The sequence below is a fragment of the Rhynchophorus ferrugineus genome, unplaced genomic scaffold (genome assembly GCF_030347505.1).
Source record: "Rhynchophorus ferrugineus isolate W39M unplaced genomic scaffold, kcgeb_rfMv2 rfM8, whole genome shotgun sequence".
Taxonomy (NCBI): Eukaryota; Metazoa; Arthropoda; class Insecta; order Coleoptera; family Curculionidae; genus Rhynchophorus; species Rhynchophorus ferrugineus.
This window is the reverse complement of record NW_027472587.1, coordinates 12,741,669-12,767,002: the sequence shown is the minus strand read 5'-3', so window position 1 is coordinate 12,767,002 and position 25,334 is coordinate 12,741,669. Positions and strand designations below refer to the sequence as shown.

At 31.9% G+C, this 25,334-nt stretch overlaps 1 protein-coding gene across 2 annotated transcripts in view; it reads left to right on the top strand.

Moving 5' to 3' along the window:
- loh (thrombospondin type 1 domain containing lonely heart) overlaps positions 1-25,334 on the top strand; it is a 339,759-nt gene that overhangs the window by 128,477 nt on the left and 185,948 nt on the right. For both annotated transcript variants that reach the window (XM_076411574.1, XM_076411573.1), the window contains exon 3: positions 20,008-20,159. In XM_076411574.1, the coding sequence (XP_076267689.1) occupies positions 20,008-20,159 (152 nt within the window). The remainder of the gene's footprint in view (positions 1-20,007; positions 20,160-25,334) is intronic.

The window sequence follows — 25,334 nt, the reverse complement described above, 5'->3', positions numbered from 1 at the left end:
CGCTACGTCAAAGAATATAGCTGAGTACTTTCTATGTTCGTAGGTTTTTTCAATATGTCTACGGCCCTGGTGTTGTTTGAATTGCTGATTATTTGTTCATCCAAACCAAACTAATATGCAGATATCAGATTTTTCCTATTTATGATTGATCTTATCCTCTTTAAGCGGATTTTTTCAAATACCTTTGGTGAAGCGAAATTGGTCGATAATATTTTAATTCATTTGGTGTTTTTCCAGTAATCTTAATAAATAAGTTATAAGGTTAATAAGTCATAACCCATCATAAACCTGTTATTATCGGTTCATTAGGCGAGTTTTTTTAAATTGAATTATTTTGACATTACTTTTTTCAACAGTTGTTTTTATATGGTTAAGAAGTAGTAAATATATTGAAATATTATAGAACAAGTTTTCACAAATAATCATCAAGCCTATTCGAAAAAATATATTTGATTTATTGTTTTGGTAACCTGCCAAACAATATATTATTGTAATAGTCCATAAATATATGCGTGGTTTTATATGACATCCTTAAAACATATGGCAGTTAAATAATCTAAATAAATCATAAAATGCATTCCTTGATTCCATATAAGCATATGTTCGGTTAATATGTACGGCTGCAATAACACCCAGTTAACTGCTATAACTGCCACAATGTTACAGTATATGCTATGCAAATAGTCACTACAAAATAATACTATTCTTCATAATATTTATTAGACTAAATAACAAATTCAAGTACTTAAGTAATAAATTATACCGAATAATTGGATTTCAAGTTATATAGTTATAACAACACCTTCAAACCACTTATTATTTATCTACATATTCCCCTCTAAGATAGAAAAAAATCCTCAGACTATGCGTCACGAAATACATTGACACCAAAAAGGGCGAACCAAAAAACCGAGAGAGCCGGCTTGGTTGGCGCAGTGGTAAAGGCGGCGGCAGGACGGTCAACAGGTAGTCGCGGGTTCGAATCCTGCTGGGGCGTATATATATATATATATAAATCACCGCTATAATATTATAGGAGAATATTTGACTTAAAATTAGCAAACTTAACTTTAACATTAAAATGTGTAGATTTAAAAAAAAACAATTTTTTCTAAGATCAGCTAGAACGATATGGTTTGCTGTTTAAGTGGATAAATAATATCTAGAAGACTAATTTCCATAATTCCCTGTCCAAATCTAACAAATCGTTTTAATGATTGTCTAATGAGCTAACAAATTAAACTTCAGGAGTGTCTACTTACACAAAAGATATACATATTCAGAAAGAATTAACATTAAGGAAATATCGATAAAACTGACGATACGACTTCAATAATGATTGATTAAAAAAATACCGAAATAAACTTTTTTGAACACCAAGATGTAGCAGCACCCTGTAAAAATCAGTATTAATGTATTTTGAGGAAATATTATTAATTAGCAATAAACAAATACAAATTTTCATAATCATTATCAAACAGCTACTGTTTAGCAAACTATAAACGGAAACTTGGTCCGAATTAAGTCGTTGTAAGACATTAAATGACACTCGGATGGAATATCAACGAGTTTTTCTCGTGTGGGATTTGTGTGTTGATGCCGCAGCGATCGTCTTTGCCAAGACCGCCGCTCCTTGTCACTCGTTAGACATAAATAATCGGCTCATTGTGAGTCGATTTAGCTAACGCGTATGTTTATATGTATACGACTAGTTGAACTGGAAATATTAGTAATTTAATGAAATATGGAGCGGTTTCCTATTCAGGTGGCGCCTCGAAATTCTCCTATCCCCGATCGTCTCGACTTTGGAATATCTCGAACCTTAAAACTCGCGATGATTTTCAATTTCAATATTAGAAATCATATGAAATAATAAGACTAACTTTATTTAATAATTTTAATAATTGGTAGTTAGTAGTAGTATAGATAGGCCTCTCAGTATAACAGTACACTCACGACATCAATCTGTATGAGGTCGCAATGTTGCCGTATCAACTTTGGTTCTTAGTTTACTTTGGCTTTCACATATAATGAATATTTCATATATTTTAATCTAAGCCACACATCATCTATCTTTCTCTGGCAGCAATTATGGAGGAGCAAGTTTTATCTTGATAGAGGAACCGGCGATAACCCCCTAAAATAATAATAATAATTTTTGTTCGAATAACAATTACTGTATGTTACATCATATCTACTATTCCTGAAAACATTCACTAATGCTCCAAGCGCAGTCATTTATAACCAATGAAACTATTCAAGTCTCAAAGAAAATTTCAATTATTTTCTCGGTAAAGATAATTTTAATTTTTTTTTTGGCGTTCCTGGGTCAAATATTATCATCATTTTAAATATCCTTTAACTGTTTTCCAGAGTTAATATATCGTTACATATAATGTATCGCTAGTATTAGGTGGCTGATATTGTTTTTTTTTGTTTGTTACCAAGTCTATAGTAGTTTCCCTTTTTCTGTGATTTCTCTGCTATCGCTTTGAATGATGATGTGTTGAATTTCTTGCTGCTTGTTCTGATTACATCTCGGTATATATGAACATTGATCTGTCTAGTTTCTTTCTAAGAAATTACCGGTTGCTTTTGGTTCTGCCGTGAATTTTTATTTTTTCTGTAAATTTTTGAATAAATTCGTATAATTATTTGGAGTTAAATATTTTAGGGTAAATGATATGGCTCGGTGAATGGAGGTAAAACGAAATGAAACAGTGGTGTTTACATTATGTGACCGTTATTTATTGAAGTAATATAAAACTATAAAAATGCAAATGATAAGACGGATGGCAGCGGTGTTACCTGGTAACGAGGCTCAGGCAGTCGATGGTGCCACGTCTAAACCAAACGCTAGTCGAGTACTGAATGAATCGAAGTACCCTTCAATAACATCCCAGATAAACGTCTCGGGGTTGCCACCAGCTATTCGTTGTCGGGTTCTAGTTGGCGCTGCTGGCACCCCGCCCACGTTCAACATCTGGGATTATATTTCTGGGTATTTTGTAGACCGTTATTCCACGATGTAAAATTCAACATCCCTCAAGGTCGCTACAATATGACCAATAAAAGCATGATTTAGGTTTAGACTTTTTGGTATCAATATATTTAGTGACCCATGGGTTCAGGAACTTTTTTTCCGTCTAAGGGAGTACATGTTGGCTCTGTTGTGGAGATATGTTGTAGATTAATTGTCTTCATTGTTTTAATTCTTCACCTTTTGATCATTGGTTTAAAATTGAAATTGTTAAATAAATATATTATGCAGATATATTTTTGAATACCTTTATTACTATTTATATAAACCAAATAAATGTGTAATCTAATAGATAAATCCTCTATTTGCAGTACAGTAGTGGTGTTAATAGAACACCTGGTGTGATAAAGTTGTTCGAACAGGCCCATCCATTTCAAATATTAATTATAGAGTACGGTAGGTCGGCGAAGAGTTATGCCAACCCACCGACTGCGGTAATAATGAAATAGACACGATTTTGCTGGGATTATGATTCGACTCGAGACTAAATAAACTTGTTCGCTCAAATACGGAGCGGACGTTAGGTGTCTAAATATTTATTTAATTGGGTTCGAAAATAATTATTATCAAATTTAGCCACTTATATCCTTAAAAATTTAAAGTGTATTCTATTTTATTGATAAATGATGCAATATTTCTTGTAAATAGCATATTCTTGTACTTTCTACAAGTCCATTGAAATTTAAATTGGATGTACGTATGTTAGTACAATCTTAGTTTATAAAATCAATTTATTGGTACTGTTCTGTTGTTCTTGCACGAACTCTCTTCTTCTTATATAGAAGAAAGAGTATGGGATAAATAGATCAGTATGTATTTCCTAAATTAAGTAAAAAAGAAAATTTCTAAATTAGAAGTTCATGTTGTTCGGTTCACTTCAATCTTCTGATTTCCCGCGTATTGTTCACTAGCATAGTTGCTTCCAGGTTACTATAATTTCGCAACCTTTTTATGTTTTAAGGCGAAATCTTGGATCAGTTCGTGTATCCATTTGATTCCAAGGTCATCGTGCTGCACTTCGGTGCTTACATAGCAATAAGCATTGGTAATTAACCCTAGAACTTTGTTTTGGTAGGGTTAGTTAGCCTGTTGATTTGATCTTTTTGGTCCAACTGCTTATTTGCACCCCATAGGTCCAAATAAACCAATATCTTTATTTTTAGTTCAAGTTGAGAATATTCTTATTTTCACTTCGATTTGCTCTGCTTTTTATTTAACGTAATGTTTCTGCTTTAATCTATAATCGGGATGGATGTCAAGGTATTTCGCTGGTTCTGCTCGAGGACTGGCGCTTCCTTTAAGTGATATAATTTGGTTTTTATGATTCCACCGTCACACAAATTTAACATGGACAGATATTGAGCTATTCGGTTGTATTTTCTAATCACCAGTCCCTTCGTGGGCCTTGTTGTGTATTATTTGTACTTTTTCGACAGGCCTATGCAGAGATATTGTCTTTTGTCAAAGGAGCTGTCATTTTCAAATGTTTCATAGACTATGTCTTTAATTGTTGGGCATCAGTAATTGTAAAGTGTAGTGTGGTGTGGCGAAAGTGTACAGCAGGTACAGATATGATCCCGAGACACTACCCTGAACTCTAGCCGAAATAGATTTAAATGATTGAAATGCCTCATCATGCAAAACCCTAAATTTTGTAAAGATGCGATTCCTGAAATTGAGACTAGTTTTAACGCTGTAACAATTTACTGATCTTGTAGATTATTCCCAAATACCGTCCCGGTTAAAAGCTTTTGAGAAGTCTGGATATATTGCAGGGCATTATTTACTTTCTTCAAACGCCTTTTTAATAATCGCTGTTACTCTATATACTTGGTCTATTGTTGAATGGCAATTTTTGAAATCCAAATTGGAAATCTGGTATTTTTATAAGCAGTTTAACAAGTTTTAATAGCAGTTTCTCAAATAATTTGCTTGCAGCGAGATGGGTCTATAAGATTCGACTGATTTTGTCGTTTTATCAGTTTTTTAAGTATAATTATTTGTGCCACATCCTGAAACATGATTTAGTTTCAAATAGGCATTAAAATTGTATGTCAATATGATGATAGCTTCTCTCAGTAGTTTTCTCAATGATCAATGATCTTTAAGTATTAGTTTTAAGTAACTATCAATGCCTGTGGCAACTTCCCCTGGAGAAACCACTTTATAACTTTTCAGGCTGGTAAACAGGTATTTTTTCCATAGTATCATTAGACTGAAAAACGTTGGATAAATGTTGTGCGAATTATTCAGCTTTTTCGTCATTGCATCGAACCCATAGAAGAATGAATAGAGAAGGCTTACCCCTTAATAGAACTTGAGATATCACGTCAACCGTTGCAGGAAAAGTAGTTTTGAGGAAAAAGTATTTAAAGCTTCGTTTTGAGATGCCGCGTCGCTGTAACCGCTATATCCCCGAAAATCTTACATATACTAAAGGATTAGACTTCAAAAAATATGAGAAAACATCGTTTTTGCTTCAAAGTTCTAAACTAGAATATCCCCTTAAAAATAGTCAGTCGACTGATTCTCACGATTTTGATGGGGAACCCATCCCGCACCGATGACTCCACAAAAAATCAGACACAGACTCGCGAGACTAAGGCCTGGGTCACATTAGAACGGGCTGATGGCCGTACCATGCCGACGTCGCTCTCAATGGCCATTCAAATGAGGATAAATTCTCAATTTTACGCGCAGTTAACCGCGCTAATTCGACAACAAATTGCATCGGCGGGGAAGCGTTCTCTTTCGTCATTGGCGACGTTTATTGCGGATGGCCAGTTACGGTCATATGAGTATGCATAGCCACAGAAATTGAAACGCCAAATCGAATTGTCGGTGAAATAATTCACTATAACGATTAATTTCCATCGCCCGCCGGTAATATAGATATAGAAATACTCATGCTGGTATAATTAAGCAGCATAATTTAAAAACCATTAAGATTCCTCGAAATGAAATAGTCGCGATGGCGCTATTGATAAACAGATGGGAAATGACTGCAAACTGGGTCTATTATGCTGGGACTTATAATTTCAATCAATGATATTTCCTGATTTTTTACTTTCAAACTTCTATGTAGATAAAAATGAAATAGGGTGGGATAAACGTCCCGCTATCATTGACGCAATTTCCGCCGAGTGGCAATAATGGAACGATTATTTTCAATAAATATCGTCACTATTTTCGCTCGTTCTTGTGGATTGTATTTATCCGTAATTTGGACGTCTACACAACACAATGGTTAAAGCGAAACCGAGCTAAACGTCACATAACCAAGATGGTACGCAATCAAAATGGTAGCGGGAGTTTTGCTCCGCCCTATATATCTAGATATCACTATGTATCAAAAATAATGTTCGAAATTCGAATTATATACTAATTGCGGTCGAGTAAACATTAACCAAATAGAGTTAAAATATATAGTCACTGTTTATGGCAAAGCATATTTTGTTCACACTTTCTATCTACTTTTTGGACAACATTAAAAAAATATGACGGTTGTTTCCTAAAAATATCTTTTGTCACAAAACATATTGTACAATACAAGTTATGGCTACTTTCACGGTATCAAACTATCTTTTTTGGTGACATTAACATTTGTATCAAAAATAAGCTAGCAAAGTCTTAAACAATTGCATATACAAAGCTAGATGTAGCATATATCACTACTAGATGGAGGTCTTCAATTGTTACACATTTATTTTCCGGCCAATTCGAATGCGGAAATTGATAAACGTTGTATTCAACAGTGAAGCGAACTATTCTCGAAGAAGATCAGCGATAAAATGTTCAAAATATAGTATATTCAAAGTAACAGCGAACTGACGTCATAACGTCGAATGTATTGCCTATCGAAATGTATAAATTCGTTTTAAAATCAGACGATAGTTTCCTTTTTATTTTATTCTAGTCAAAAAATAGATAGAATGCGGTCTGATAAGTTCGAACATGTAACCGTATTAACTTACCAATTCGCCTCGTTGTAAAAGGTTCACGACTTTAGTGATAATAATGTGTTGAAGATGTGGTGTATTACGAGCTACAAGAGTCAGATGAAACTGTTACTGCAGATGTTCACCGATGCCAATTGAACAAATTGAAGTACGTGTTATTGGAGTAAAAACCGGCAATAGAGAGTACCAATTAGGACAGAAATTTTATTTTATCAAGTCAATGCTAAGCAGGATTGATTACAAGCTTCTTAGACGCCCACCTTATAGTCCGGTCCTGACACTAAGCGGTTATTCCAACCAATATTCAAAATAACAATAAATTATCGATGAAAACTGGGCATATTTGATCTAAATAAGATCGTACAATATTAAATTAATTGACAGATTGTTTAATTTAATTAAGCCTTACCATATGACTTAAAACTTACAAATTACATGGCTCTAAATCTGGCTAAACCTTGGAAAATTATGTTAAAAAGACAGAGAGTCGCTAATATTTCAAGTATGTATGAGACAATAAACCCTTAAATAGAAATGTCTTCTCAAGTAGCATGCTCTAAATATTTTTTTTCTGTTAACTATAAATATTCGAGCATAATTTTAAATTGTAACTGTTTATTTTGATCATCAGGTATGCTATATTTTATACGTTGTACAATTTACACCATGGAAAGCATCTTTGATATTTTTGTTTCAAAATATTTTCCGCCTTTTTTATGGCCTTGTTAACCTACTAACTTGAAGCGAATCTAGATCTTCGAGACAGATAACTCAATTTATTTTCTAGTTCGTTAGTACAGTTTTTCTGAATTTTTGTTTCGCATAACTTTTAACTATAACATAAATATATTTAACTGTCACATATTTGAACGCTGGCTGGCTCTTATTCCTTCGTTCTATGTATAGTTAAATTTACAACTTTAATTAAAAATAACTGAATTAATACCGAGAGATTTTTTGCCCAGTAAGTCCTTATTGAAGACATTTGTATGAAAAGTGTGTTAACATCAAAACAAAGAAAAAGAACCAGGGCCCATTTGGATGGATGATATTATTATCTTCATATTTATGATCTATAGTAAATCACCTTCAATTATAATTCATAACATCATCTTCATATTTTAGACAAAATAAATATTCATAGGTTAAAATGTTGAAACCAAGTTAATGTTCCCTTAAATTTAGTTGTGTATATCTATTCCAATTTATTTTTATAGTAATGTTCACTGCTCACTTTCTCTCTCAAATATATCTACTACATAAATTCTAACTGCTCATTTCGAAAGACATATATGGCAGAAAGTGCCTCACCATAACGAACATTCTCCCATGTGTTCAACTCCAGTCCAGTACGTTGTTGCTCACTGAATAGAAAGTACCCTTGATATTTCCGGTTAAAAATATTTTTCTCCGATTTTTTTAGATTCTCATTAACCCACTATATAGAACCAACTCTAAAATATATTTTTTTTAGCATATGAAAAAACTTTTTCTAGTTCGTTAATGTCATGTTTGTATTAATTTTCTGATTTTTATCTTGTTTAAAATTACTAATTATCGTCAAGAAGCAATTCTGAGGTTAATGAATTTTAATAAGTTATTTTTTAATATATATAATTAATGCCATTGCCAAAAAAGTGAGAGTGTCGATACAAAACTTATCGATACAATCCTATAAATTAGTTTTAAAAGATTTGTTGTAATTTGAAGCTTTACTGTGAAAAATCTGCACAATGTATTTTATTCAAAACATTGCCCATCGATAGCCGCTACTTCTTCCCATGTTTCAGACAAATTACTGATTCCATCTCTAGAGCGCGATATATCTTTTAAGACTATCTTTAACGACCTATTTATTGGTATCTTCATAAGAAACGAAGCGCTACTCAGACAGGTCAAGACTCATATATCGGAACAACTAGCAATCAGAAATGGCAAGGTCTGGAAAATACGGCGGATGTTCTAGTATTTCCCATTTTAATGTTTCCATGTATTTTTCATTTAATCGGTATAAATTCAGACATGTTTAACGCAATGAAAAAATGTGTTCTTCACACTTCATCGAAATAACACATATTGAAAAGTGTCAGTGAGGCTTCAACATGAAGTGGATTAAAGATGTATCCAATCAGATTTAATACACATTAACACACTCAGTTTTAAATCCTTGAAATTAATTTATAGGTCTGATAGGTTAATGGTTGACATATACCTCACATGAGTTCAGACTAGCGTTGGGAACTATCGACTGTTTTCAGTCGCAAAACAGTCGAAACATTCGATAATCAAAAAACTACAGAATGAACATGGTAATTACTATTTTCAGTCAAATGTACGGTTCGACTGTTTTTTTCTTCAGTTCGTGATGTCAGCAGAGGATGTGCGAATCCTTTTCTGTATAAATTGTGAGAGAGGAAGGGACGGAGATAATTGCTTGGGGCAGTTAGTTTTATATGTGGTTATATTTTCCAACTGTAGTATAAGCGAGACGGAGATGTATAAATTCCTTCACAAGCTAACTTTAAAAAAGAAAAAGAAAAAAATAATTACTGAATACAATTATAATAATAAATACACAAAATGCAATTTGTAATTTAATTTTAAACGAGGTAGAATTACTTTTATATTTGAATGTTCTGTGGATCTGTAAAAGGGAATGGAATTTTTCTATGGAATGGAATAATATCCCACAAATGTTTTATTGTATTTTGATGTGTTAATTGCTATTTTTAAATAATATACCATAATAAATATACAACAAAGGATTTAAACAAAACCTAAAATCTGAAAATGTACGATAACCATAAATACTATGTAAATATTAACCGTAGGGTTATAAATATATCATAAAAAAAACTAATCCATGACATAATTAAAAATTATTCGAATAAAATGACATAAATGCTTTATTTATTATTGAACGGATATATTTTTTAACAAAAATGGAGAGAGTCATCCAAATAGTACCTATTATTGCCATAAAAACAGTCAAAAATATTTTACTATATATCATTCACAATATTAATCTTTTTACCCTATTACATTAACAATCTTGAAAAATATTGTAATAAAATGCTATAATATTAATATACAATATATTGTTACTTACCAGAAAACTAACAAAAAAATCATAAAACTACATATATTACATATAAATAAGCATAAATTGGGTACATTTTTGTCAAGGTCACGGCTAGAACGACAGATCCAGAATGTTAAATATCACTCACAAAAATAGTAACTTAAAGTACGACTGAAACAGTCGATAGTAAATAGTAACAAAATCAGTCAGACCGAAAATAGCGACTGAAAACAGTCGACTGAAACAGTCAATGGTAAAAAGTAGTAAAAGCAGTCGAACCAAAAATAGCGACTGAAATAGTCGATAGTAAGAAGTAGTCAATTACTAAACAGTCGATAGTCAATTTCAGTCGATAGTTCCCAACACTAGTTGAGATATAACAACAAAGTGTTTTCAATGGATATTCATATCAAATCATTATAAATTGATTTATATTTGAGATCTTGTATCTTTTACTTTTACTTATGATGGTGTGACTCTGCTACTATCGTAAGAGTGAATTTACTGAAGTGCAAACAAACAAGAAATGTTTGAAGAATGGATAAAATATTCAGTTGAAAACGTTTTAAACGTTAAAAAGTTTCTAAGAAATAACAAACTTAACAACGTTAGTTTTTATATCTTTGTGGATATATTACAATGCCTTGAACATTTTCACATTATTGTAAACGCAAGTTTACTAATAGGATCGTTTAAAATATATTCACAGTTCTTGAACTTCTATTTTTTAATTTTTTTTTCTTACTCAAGAACATCCATCATGTGCTGCTGGCGGTGACATAATCTTAAAAAACTCTAAAACGTAATCCGATCTTAATAAGATTCATTGTGCTCATTATACTCACACATCATCACAAATCTTATATCATTATAAAGTAGTACAGACAAATCGTTCCCGTCTTGTTTCCTCGCCTGTTCTCTCCCCCACAACCATCGAATTTATTCTTCGAAATCTTTCTTAAATAAACATCACTAATGATCCATGAATCCATGCGACGCGTTCAGAGAATAGTGAAACGTTTAAAAATCTACGGCTCAATCCAACACACCTTCGAATTCAATCTTCATTGTCTTATCTCGTATAGATCGAAGGATTACAATATAAATAATACAATTTTTATTGTTTGTTAATAGATTTTTGGTTAAGTAAGTGGTTACGCAATTTTAAAGTAGATTTTTTTATGGGCTAGGTTTTTCTTCTCTTTATCGTTTTTGATTTTATTGACCGAATATAGGTTCGTGCTTTGTTATGGGTTATTAGGTTGTTCAATTAGTCTGGTCCTTTTTTATGGACTTGACAGTTTTATAATCAAATATCTTCTGATGTTACGAAAATTACAATCTGAATATATAATTATTCATTTGGTAATTTTGTTCAGTTCTAAGTTACTGGAAATTAAAAAAACTGATATATCATTAGACTTTAAGGTTCCAATGACTCTTATCCTCCTAAGTCCTTTCCCTCTTGATGCGGAAATAATATTCTTTGATTAATTGCCAATGCTTATCGCTACGTAACCAACAGCTACTGGACTACACACAGGAAATTAGAAGATTAAAGTGAACTAAACCACATGAACTTGTATAGTGTATAAGTGTTTAGTTTTATTATTAGTAAGTAGGCGTAATTTTTAATGTTAATTTGGGAAATATATACTGATGTATTGATCCTGCACTTGTCCTGCTTGTATACAATTACAGTTCAACAATAGTAATAATTAAATTTATAAATTATGATTGTACTATGCATATCTAATGCAAGATATAACTAATAAAGAAAAGAAGCTGCATTGCCTCGACATTAAACAAATCTTTATTCGTGACTCTTGGCAAATTTATATTTGTTCTGCTTGTATATTGATACAATTATAGCTCAACAATAGTAATAAATTAATTTTATAAATTAATGTAAGATATAATTAATAAAGGAAATAATCTGTATTGCCTGGACATTAAACAAATCTTTGTTCGTCACTCTTGGCAAATTTGCACTTGTTCTGCCTTGTATATTGATACAATTACAGCTCAACAATGGTAATAAATCAATTTTATAAATTATGATTGTACTAAGCATATCTAATGTTAGTTTTAATTAATAAAAAAAGAAGTTGGATTCCCTCGACATTAATCAAATCTTTCTTCGTGACCCTTGGCACATATTTTAATGATCTGGTTAATGGTATCAATTTCTAAATGTCTATGAAGGTGATTCCAAACCTCCACATCACTAATGCGTTAACTCATTACTTTGTTCTGTAAGCATTAAATTTTGTGTATTGTTTGAGCAAACAAATGTTTATAACTCATGCTGGACTTTACCTAAAATTTGTGTCAATTAATAAAAACGATGAATATTTAACTAAACGACAGACTATTCTTTTCTCATAGGCTATTACAATTCAGCCAATCCTATTTGGTTTATAGTTGAGTATTTTTCCCTGAATCTATTACATTTTTTTCAAATAATTTTGAAATTACCGTAATAAAAGGATTGATTTATCTGAGATATGAGACTTTATTTATGATTAGGTATCATTATCACTTCTGCTATTTCCCATATCATTGGTACATCTTTTAATCTAAGAAAAGTATTAATTAAATGTGTAACGCAATTATTATACAGTGCTTCTGAAACTCAAAATTTGTAGTTCATACAAGTATTTTCTTTACGAAACTTGGTGTTACACAGTTGAATGCTGATTTTCTGAAAAGGGCAAGAAGAGAAGGGGCGTGTGGTTATGGAGATATTCTTATTGAAAGTGATTTTATGTAAATTTACTCCATATTGTGTATGTGTTTGTCGTCGAGTCTAGATTATCATCTAGCACCAAATAAGTCAGCAACACTTTCAAGGTTCTCTTCTGAAGACGCTTTAGTTTATAGTTTATTCCACATTGCGTATATTTTGTTGCTGACTCTTCAAGATTTCAAAATTTTCTTCTGAAAAGATTTCAGTTTATAGTTTATTCCACATTGCGTATGTTTTGTTGCTGACTCTTGAATTTCATCTGGCACCAAATAAGTCAGCAAAGGTTTCAAAATTTTCTTCTGAAAAGATTTCAGTTTATAGTTTATTCCACATTGCTTATGTTTTAGTTGCTGACTCTAGATTTTCATTTGACACCAAATAAATCAGCAATATTTCCATAGCTCTTCTCAGTGCACTTCAATTTATAGTTTATTCCACATTTCGTATGTTTTGTTGCTGACTCTTGAATTTCATCTGGCACCAAATAAGTCAGCAAAGGTTTCAAAATTTTCTTCTGAAAAGATTTCAGTTTATAGTTTATTCCACATTGCGGATGTTTTAGTTGCTGACTCTAGATTTTCATCTGGCACTAAATAAGTCAGCAAAGGTTTCAAAATTTTCTTCTGAAAAGATTTCAGTTTATAGTTTATACCACATTGCGTATGTTTTAGTTGCTGACTCTAGATTTTCATCTGGCACTAAATAAGTCAGCAAAGGTTTCAAAATTTTCTTCTGAAAAGATTTCAGTTTATAGTTTATACCACATTTCGTATGTTTTTGTTGCTGACTCTTGAAATTCATCTGGCACCAAGTAAGTCTGCAAAGGTTTCAAAATTTTCTTCTGAAAAGATTTCAGTTTATAGTTTATTCCACATTGCGTATGTTTTAGTTGCTGACTCTAGATTTTCATTTGACACCAAGTAAATCAGCAATATTTCCATAGCTCTTCTCAGTTATTCTCGTTCTCTCGTTTATTCCACATTTCGTATGTTTTTGTTGCGACTTAAAGGGATTTACTGCCAAAAATAACAGTTGATAGTTTAACACAGTCTTGTGATGTCAACGAATAGCACAAAAACATTCATCCAAAACCATTACTTTTTAAATTAGAAAAGTTTCAATAAATGCCATTTCAAATAACGAAGCAACTATATATTCTATTTAAAATTAATTAGTTCCAGATGTACTATATAATATAATAATTAAAATATAATTAACACTAAAAAATAGTAAAGAAAAAAGTGGACGTATCACTATTCAATTTAATCCGAAACCGAAACAACGGAACCATATAAATAAGTTGTATGCATAATTAACCGCGCGCATACTTGATATTTTAATTAACAGGCGCCGGGACGGGTAAACTTGCACGACGCGGGCCGGGTCGAAAGAAGAAAGGGAGAAACGTTGCGAATCGCTGGCGACACACGTGTGAGAAAAAAGACTAACGTCCACCACGCAGGAGACTCGTTATTTTAACGATTTATATGGAAAACGGATAATTAACAATAAATTTAAACCGGCGACCGAGCGATGTATCATATAGGTATGAGTAATTTGAGGTGGACACGCCCATTGGACATGGTTCGGGACCACGACTTTATGAAATCGTTAATTGGTCGACCATATGGTGGGAAGTAGTGGAAAATGTGCTCCGTTTAAGGATACGTTGGGGATGTACGATCATTAATCGTAATTGTAGGACGGGCAAACGATTTACATATTATTATTAGAGGCATATATTAAACTGGTTCGAGGAATTGTTCATTGCATGAGTCTTCAAAATGTGGCTTTTGTCAATTATATTTGATCAGAACCCCCGTCTTATTACGTCAAATTTATTGTTCAAAAATGATGGGCAACAATAGTGAGATGATTTGTTAGAAAAGCTTTTAAAGCATATATAACAGGTCAATTGAAAATTCCCCGGCCTGGCACATAGATGGCGCTACTAGAATTAAATCCATATGTTTTTTAGTTAGCCATAACCCTCAAAAGCTGCTTGTATAAATTTGACAGCTGTCGGATCAGTAGTTTGTGAATTATAGCATTTTGAGTGAAGCAACTTTGGTTATTGTGAAAAAAAAATGGATAAAAAAAATTTCTTATGTTTATAAAATATTGCTTTTTGAAGGGAAAAAATGCAGTTGAAGCAAAAACTTCAGCCGAGTTTGATCCACAACATAATTTTTAATGATAGTAAATTGAAATTGAATGAAATAGCAGACACACTAAAGATATCAACTGAACGTGTACAGCATATCATTCACGAATATTAGGGTATTAGAAAGCTCTGTACAAAGTGGGTGCCGCGCGGGCTCACTTTTGACGAAATACGATATGTGACAATGAATGAAACATGGCTCCATCATTTCACGAAGTCGAATCGACAGTCATCCGAGTGGACTGCAAACGATGAACCCGCTCCAAAGCCTGGGAAAATGCAACAGTCGGCTGGCACGGTTATGGCGTCTGTATTTTGGAATGCGCATGGAATAATTTTAATTGACTACCTTGAAAAAAGAAAGACCATCAACAGTGACTGTTACATATCGTTATTGAACCGTTTGAAGGACAAAATCGCCGGAAAACGGCCGCATTTGTAGAAAAATAAAGTGCTGCTTCACCAAGACAATGCACCGTGTCACAAGTCAGTGAAAACGATGGCAAAAATCCATGAATTGGGCTTCGAATTACTTCCTCATTCACATTATTCTCCAGATCTGGCCCCAGCGACTATTTCCTGTTCTCCGATCTGAAAAGAATGCTCGCTGGAAAGAAATTTTCGTCGAATGAAGAGGTGATCGCCGAAACTGAGGCCTATTTTGAAGCAAAGGACAAATCGTACTACAAAAATGGTATCGAGAAGTTGGAGAGTCGCTAAAATCAGTGTATCACCCTTGAAGGGAATTATATTGATTAAAAAAAAATTATTTTGCCAAAAAATGTGTTTTACTATTGTAGGCCGGGGACTTTTCAGTTGACCTGCTATGTCATTACATAATGTCATTATAGTTCACTATAATGAACTTATTATTGTAATTTATAATAAAATCTGGTAAGGCCTTCATTTTAGTGAAATAATAAATGGCCATGCTATGTAGAGCTTTATTTGCTAACTAATATTTTGTATCTTGCTTTTCATGTTATGTCGCTTGTTTCAATAAAACAAAAGTTACGTAAGTTCCCCAGACTTAAACTATTAATGTGTTGACACTGAATTGTAGACGAAAATACGGTGTTTATAGTTATATGTTGACATAAATTATATTTAATCCATAAATATATTTAATTAACTATTTTTAATAAATACGACCCTAACGCTCATATACTAGATAGAATATGATATGCAAATAATGATAGAATGTGGTAAAGTAATACTAAGTACTACTCACTGAACATACAGGAATTACTAAATAAGTGACTGAGTATGAAAATGACCCTACCTTTATAAAGATTTCTCTACTGTTACCTTTCAAACTTGCTATAGTACTTAAAGAGATATACTACCAGAGATATGTGACTTAAAGTTATTAGAATAAAACCGAAAATAATTATTTGCCAATATTATACTATTGCTTTGTATGCAAATCTGTAAGTACATTATAGGAAACATTGCAATCATATTAATGAGACACAGGTTACGAGTACTTTACTGTTAATTAAATATGCACCTGACTTATTTATATATTTATCATTGCATCTTTATAGTGTGACTATTTTTTAAACTAAATTGTATAACAGTCATCTATACGATAGGTGTAATTTAAATAGTTTTAATCACAGGTATATCACAATAATTTATATAATAGTTATTAGTAGTTCGTATTAAGCTTCATTTATTATACGTTGATGGATATTAAGCAAATTTTTAAATTTCACTACTTCTTTAACAATAGCGTCTTCTTTGGCAAATATGTGTATTATTATAATTATTACTTATAATTAACTAGTACATAGTGTATGTTAAAATTAAGTGCTAAACATTTTCTTAATTTATTAATGAATTTAGTTTTTAGAAGATCATAAAAACTTGGTAGGTAATAGAATTTTAAATGGTAATTAACATAAACTGTGCGATTGAATGCATTTTACCTTCGAATACATTGTAATGTATTGTATTATGGTAAATGTTGTTCTTCGGTTATCGACCAATAAGTCAGTTTATACAGTGTTAAAAGAGGCTGAATTAAAATTAATTGAAAGTTTTATGTAATATGATATCGTGGTTTATATTTCTTTAAATATATTATTGCTTTAATATTCTCCAAGAATAGCAATTACTTCAGAAAATGCATGAATCTACCTTGCAGATTCATTCTTCTGACAATGCAAATCTTGATGGTCGATGATGACCAAACCAAGTTTAAAATCATCACTCATGTTTGTGATGTTGTTAAAGTAAGAGGTTACCAAATAATGCCCAAAATTATAATTTCAAAATTGTAAATTACACATGAAAATGTAAATGGACGTGGAAAGTTGAAAGTAACTTCGAATACCCAGGAATCGCATCTGATGCAATCGCTCTGAGTACATCTATAATATTGATTAGGACTAGATTATGTAGATATTACTTCTTCTACAACTTCCCTATATCTGAATTCTATAGGTACAAATAGGTTCTAGTATCTGCAACAATTGTTTTACGGGTAATTTAGATTTTCTTTCAAGCAACCAAGACATTTTCTTTTATATTATAATTCGAATTCTTTGTGAAAATCCAGAATTTCTTCAGCTGTTAGTTGGACAATGTATTCGCATACGTTTGCAGACTGAAAAGAAAAACTTGTAAACTTTTGCGATAATATGCGTTTGGATCTAATATAGAGTAGGAGAGCAGATATATAAAATATTGTTGGATGAACTATAGTTATGTGATCTCATAATTGTTAGGAATACATTAATAGAAGACCAGTTTTAACAATTTAATGAAACAACGATAAAATAATTTTAAAAAGACGGAATCATGTTTGTAATGATAATTAAACTTTATAATCCATTTGGTGATAAACCATCTACCTTGATATATCCTTCCTTAAAAGTAATATATATTTCCAATAAAAATCTGCAACCTTTTACTCACAGCTTTACCCTATCTTAATTAATATAAATGACTAGTCAGCCATCGTCTGAGATTTGCGAGTTTTTTTCCTACATTTACATTAGTGACTATCGTAATGAGTCTACATCCAAGCCCTCGTTAATTAAGACGTTCAAGTGTATTCAGGGCTAATTAAGTAAATTATTTAATTCATTTATGTCATTGCGTTTTTTTTTATTTTATGTTGAATTTGAGAGCAGGAATATAAATAAAATTCGTACTAAGTAGCTAATAGGGTCATCAAAACAGAAAACCATACTCGTTTATCGGTTTAAAACTACGGTAATATTCTTTTATGATGATGTTAAGGTCAATATAAAGTGTCGTAAATTAGTCGGTAATATACCTGATAAAATAATTACGGATAATTGCCAATTTATCACGTAAAATAAACAAGTAAGATTTATTTTAACTCTGGTACCTTTTCCATTGCTTTTGTAAGAGCTGAATCATTAAGTTACTTGATTTTGTTAATGAATTGTCACTTAAAAATAATTAACAATTGTAAATGGCATTGACTGATTAATATAGTACTATGATATAAAGTTACTGTATAGTTGTAAATAACTAGTTGTAATATGTGTGCCATGTGGTTTTTAAATTTAAAAAAGTACTAGTTTTAAATTACCGAAATATATGTTTATTTTAAAGTGTTTCGTTGCTTAAACTCAACTATAAACATTTGCATCGATATATTTACATGCTTGTAATTACTATGTAAATGTTTTAGTACATGTTTGACATCGATGTATTTACAAGTGTGCATGCTCGACTTCGGCCCATTGCAAATATCAAGTCAAATATGGAGTTAATACCATAGAACAAACATTTAATACGTATATGCAGCTTTAAACTATATAATATAACATCTTACTATTTCTTCAGACATCATAAATGTGGCAGGATTAAGTCTGCTTATAGTTGCACCCACTCAGTGCTGTTTTCTTATGCGTCTTTAAATATTTAGTTATATTTAAAGAACACAATCCTTTATTTTACATTTCACTCGGTTAACGAATATTATTAAATATTATATTATAGTTTTATTATTAATATTTATATTAATTATATTATAGTCTCAGCAAAATACCATTTCAATTTACTAGCATTTTTGATATTCTGAATTAATTTCATATATCACATTTTCTATTAATAATATGTCAATTAATTTTCATAAATACATTCACTATATCACTCAGATACAATCATTTAATTTAGGGATACAGAGACCATTGCTGAAGTGATTTTTATCATATATTTTCATGTAAAAAGTTACTCAATGGATATTTAATCGTTTGCTTATAGAACACTTAATGTATTGTGTATTTTGTATGTAGAATTATTGACTTATTGAGGATATACAGATGTTAATCATAGAATATTCACAATTACAATTTAGATATTCATTGCTTTTACTGTTAAAAAATCTTCTGCTGAAAAGCACTGTTTGAAATATATCTACGTTCTCGGGGATAGATCACCTCCTTGTAATTATCACCTGTAACTGTCGATCATTCCATGAGGAACCTTCCTAAGAGAAGTTATAACCTCCATAGAATGGGGTCCCTCTTTAACTAAATAAAAACTGGAAAATACCCTGAATAGTTTTAATGCACTTCTTTAAAATCTCTTCATCGGGCATATTATCGGCCATGTATACTGGACTAGTGGAATCGAAGGCAGCGCGAGCGCAGATTATCCGTCGGGGAAAAGAGAGGGAGGCTTATCGAAGAACTGCCATTTCTGGAGCAGAGCTTTGACATTATTTCCTGCCCTGCTCTTTAAGCAACTGGATCAGTTTGGATAGGACCTGAACGTTAATGAGCTGTCTGGAGAGAGAAAAAGTTCGAACATAAAGAAACAAAGCATATTGGACATATATAAAAAGAAAGATAGGAGAAAGTTCTACAAAATGATGGAATTTTTTTTAATTAATATATATTATACCAATTTTTCTCAATAAATGCAATAAAACATATATACACTTAATAAATATATTGCATAATTAGAAAAACAAGTGTTTATTGTCTCATTTAAATTGACCTATTTTAATATTAATATCTTGTTTTCCAGGTATATGATCTATATCAAAACCAAATAGAGAAGAAACCAAAACTATTGGGAGAATGGTCCTCCTGGAGTCCTTGGAGTAGTTGTTCAAGGTCCTGCGGAGGAGGTGTATCCCAACAAGTCCGACACTGCATCAGTCGTCCTGCCGATACGAGGTACGTAATAAAGATATCGTCGAGATAATATTAAACCATTCGAATATCCAATCGATGTCAATCTAATTGGCCCACTAATAATCGGATAAAAATATATATCAGTTTGATAAATTGGTTCAATTTAAAAAGCTTTACATCGGTTGAAAAGAATCCCATAACACGTCGTGGCTCATCAACGAATACGGCTCGAGGCTTATAATGTATTTGACAGGGAAATATACACAGTCATCAAATTTAAAAGGGTGAATAGGGTGGTTAAGGCCAATGAAACAATACCGCCATAGAGGCAAGGATGATAATATTTCTTCCGTTTCGTCTCCATCAATCATGTTAATTAAGCAAACAATCAACACCCCTCACAATGTAAATAATTGTTTTGTGTATTTCTGAATTATATTTTTGTTCGTAGACAAATTTATCAAGACGGCCGATGAAAATAATTAATTTGTACCTAATTAGGGTTGAAGAAAAAGCTGTATTTCGATTTTTAAACGTCAATTTATATGAATCAGAGCTTGTTGATGTTGAAGTATCATTATTGTTTCATACTCGAATTATTTATTATAAAGGCAGGATTCTAGGCCTAATCCACTTAATTAATAATTGTATATCTGAGTAATGTATTTTACTTTTATTAGAGAGCATATTTACCTTTTACGCTTAGTTCTCGTTTCCTTCGATGCAATGTATCCTTGTAAAGTCATTATGATATTACTATATTTCTCTTTAGTTTCTCCTGTTACTACCTGTATACATCTTTCTTGATAAAACTACATTTAATTGCTGCATTCTCCGTAATGCATTTGCCATATCTGCAAAACAGTTAGTATTTTTTCTCTCCTCATACAAGTTAACCAAATATTCATGTATATTCTGTGTATTGTTCATATGCTGATAAAGCGTTCACACTCTGTAATACAATTTCCTACAATTAACGTATATTAATTGTATACTGACCTTTAGTTGTTTCTTGTTTCATCACCCTGTCTTGGTAGTTGTCAGCATTGAATCATAAACCAACTTTCATTAGGTTTTATTCAATCACTGTCACTTTCACAAACATTAATCAAGTTAATAACTAAGCTGTTTATTTGCAATCTATCAAAAACTTCCTCAATATTCTACCATTTGTAAATTTCGTCTAATCGAGCTCACACAAACCGAAGGTGTTATTTTCGACAATGCCTCTTTCCTTATATCTCATCAGTAATCTCTTTTCTCAGGCTTATTTCTAAAAAATTAAATTACATAAAATTCAATTAAATATTTCATATATTTCTACCGAGTAATAATTTGAAATAGTTCATTCTTTAACATGATTTCCTCGAAACTTGTTTTATGAACTTTAAGCCATTCCTTAATTGCAACCTTTGTTGATGCACTTGTTGGGATTTTCCCCACCAGTGTACTATATATGGTAGATATTCTTAGATTAAGTTCTTTAAAAGCTGAAAATATTTAATCCAACGTTTTTACAATTTTTTATACCTTTTAATTAATAGATTTTATCAACACCTTCCAAATAGGTGTTTGTTTGAAACAGGGAATAGTCGCAGGAGAGTAAATCTGGATGGGTATCAGTTCGTAGCCCAACTTGTGGACTTTTTCCATGGCCACCATATGGGGTCGTTTTGCTTCAAATACATGTAAAAGCTAATCTTTAGTGCACTTTCACCCGGAGAAACACACTGTTTCGGTTATCTCTTGCTCTCTGGGGTCCCTCTACATGTTTGGATCCTGCCCAAAAGTTCGTTCGAATTGTCCTGAATATCGCCAAAGAATTCCTCTCATGAAGAGGCATCAATCATGCGGATGCCATTTTTATATGCAAATATTCATGTAAAATGTGACGCGTACTTTCATTCCATGAATTTTATTGACAATTTCTAGTTTCACTAGCTCTTTTGGAAGATTTGATTTTTCAACGTTATTTGTGCTGGCATGATTGGTCACCTGACAATGCCTGTCAGGTGGTAGTTGAAGACACCTTGTGATGTATTTAAAGTTACTATGCGGGAAACGCATCAACTTATCAAACTTCCCTCGTACCAGATGAGTATATGTAGAAAATAATTTTAATTATATCCAATTAATCGCGATCTAAGACCCGGAGCTTCAAGAAACGTATGCTTTACCCCAATAACAATATAATTAATAGCTCCAGCGGCTATATAATTAAATCAGATTTATTTCCAATTAATAATGAGAGATCGCTTAAACCGACAAGCTCTGTAAACAACTAGTAAGCATCTTTCATCCGTCCTATTAAAACGCGCATCATGATATTGTTTTGTCATGATCGTTATTATAAATATGCTTTAACGACACGATACAAGAATCAATCGTCGATCTTTTGCGGAAATGACGTTCACATATGGCTTCGCCACTTGGTTGGCTCTGAACAATGGAACGTTATATCACCGGGCCTAAAAATATTTCCCGCTGTCTAAGCCGCCCCTGTTGAAAAAGCAAAACAATATAATAAACTGCAAATACTATGGTACTGTATAATAACACTAACTGTATATACGCAAAAACAACGTAATGGTCAGATGTAGTGAAAGACAAGTACGCAATTGACGATCTTATGACATCATTATTCCTGTTGAACACAGATATAGAAATCAATAGTTTCATCATGTTAATCTTCTTTTATTCCACCTATTTTATAATTTGAAAAACCCTCCATCTTCTCAAACTTTCTCTCTCTTGGTCTTCTTTAGCTAATTTTTTAGTTAATCTACCCCACTATTATCAATTTTCTCTTTATGCATGCTCCAGTTTCCAACATGATTTAATTCCCCACCTATTATTCAGAAAGATCTAACAGGTGAGGTTGTATTGGTTATTTTCGGTTAACTTTATGTTTATTAAATGAATGAAATCATGATTATAGAGAAACAACTACACACCAGTATGAATTTATTAATAAGCATTCAAAAAATAGGCCAGGTGCATAGAATAACAGATGTAATTCAAAATGCCTATGAAGGTAAAAAGTATGTTCAGCTATATTCTTAAAACCGTTGGGAACTATCGACTGAAAACAGTCGAAACAGTCGATGGTCAAAAAAATAGCGACAGAAAATAGTAATTACTATTTTTTGAATGTTCTGTGGATCTGTAAAAAGAATGGAATTTTTCTATGGAATGGAATAATACCCCACAAATGTTTTATCGTATTTAAATATGTTAATTGCTATTTATAAATTATATACTATAATATATATAGACAATACAATAGAACTTAAACAAAACCTAAAAACTAAAGATGTACAAAGACCATAAATACTAAATAAAAATTAAACATATATCTAATCATAGAATAACATACATTTTTGTGAAGGTCGCGGTTAGAACGCCAGAGCCAGAACGTTAAAAATCAGTCGAATGAAAATAGTAGAACCAAAAATAGTAACTAAAAGTACACGACTGAAATAGTCGATAGTAAGTAGTAACAAAATCAGTAGGACCGAAAATAGCGACTGAAACAGTCGATAGTAAAAAGTAGACAATTACTAAACAGTCGATAGTCAATTTCGGTCGAAAGTTCCCAACGCTAATTCTTAAACTACAAGCCTTCGATAAAGTATAGCATGACGGACTTAAACTTTCTTATATTACAGCCAGAATATTTAGAGTCAAACGAGAAGAAGCTTACAATAAAAGAAGCTAAACTAGGTATACCACAAAAAACTGTATTGGAGCTAATTCATTACCTATTCTATATGTGTGATATCCAACAAATGGAAAATGTCACCATGGCTACATTTGCTGATAATACTGCGATTCTTGCTATTTGAGACAATACGAAAATTGCAAATGGCAAGTGACAATATAAATAATTGGACCCAAGCCTGTAAAAAATTAACGAAAATAAATCTGTGCATGTGCAGTTCACGTATAATCAGACCGCACAAGCATGAATAACTATAAATAATACTATCATTCTATATAACAACAATACTAGGTATCTGCAAAAAAATCGTAATACAAAACTTTGCTGGAGTTAAAATATAGGAAAATGTATTGGTTAATTACATGAAAATCACAATTATCAGTACATAATAAATTATTATTATTCAAGAAAGTATTGAGACCTATATGGACATACAAATAATATAAATATAGGAAAAGTAATATAAATAAGCCCTGAGAGTATTGTAGGAGCACCCAGATACTACTGGACTTGCACTGATAGGGACTGCTGCTCAGGAAATCAAAAGAATAGCAAGGAGACATGAGGAGAGGCTCCATTCAGTACTTTAACTTTAATAACAATTAGCATGAACATGATACATGGTCAATGTACGATAATAACTTGATAACAGTGGATTTAATTAGAAGCTACAGAGACAAAAGCTCTTCGAGCTGGTGTAGTTTAGGTGGGAGAATAATTATATTAAAATAAAATTTAGTTAAAAAGTTATTTTTTTATGCTATGTGTATCTAAATAAAAATCAATTTTACTACCAAAAAGTGATATTTTCATAAAGTCGTGTTTTTTAATACGTTCGCTAAAACAAGCAGCAAGTGTTAAGGTGTGAACAAGTGTTAAATAACCTAACCTATAATTCTTCCAATAAAACAGCCAATGCACGTCATAGATGACGTCGAATATACTGCCAAATGTAGTTGTTAAAATGTAAAATTCATTTTAAACTCATTCAAACTAACTAACATTTTATCTTAGTTAAAGAGAGATAGAATTCACTCAAAGGCTTCTGAACATGTAACCGAATTTATAATATTCGATTTCTGTTGGTATTGGTCGACTCTGTTGTCAAGTGTACAAAGTTCTCTAAAACAGTAGTGATAATAATTAGAGGCTACAAAACGGTAAACATAAACCAAAATTCTAAGTTAATGTGGCAACATTGCACCATGTTGACGTCATAATATTTTATTTATACGTGCGTTGGCTGTTTTATTGGATAGACTATAACTGCTAATTGAATGGTTGTGAAATGAATGTTTCCAAGAGTTTACATGATGATGCAAGGATCCAAAAGGTGGACGAATGGTGACCAGACGAATTATTTTTTGTGGCGTATTGTCACTAGCAATCAAAAAGTTCCGAATTAGTCCAGGGGGGGATCCACATCGGAATATTCATGGTCATAAATCTTTACTGTGCAGTTATAGCTGTTTGTCCCCATATAGTGCGGAAAGATT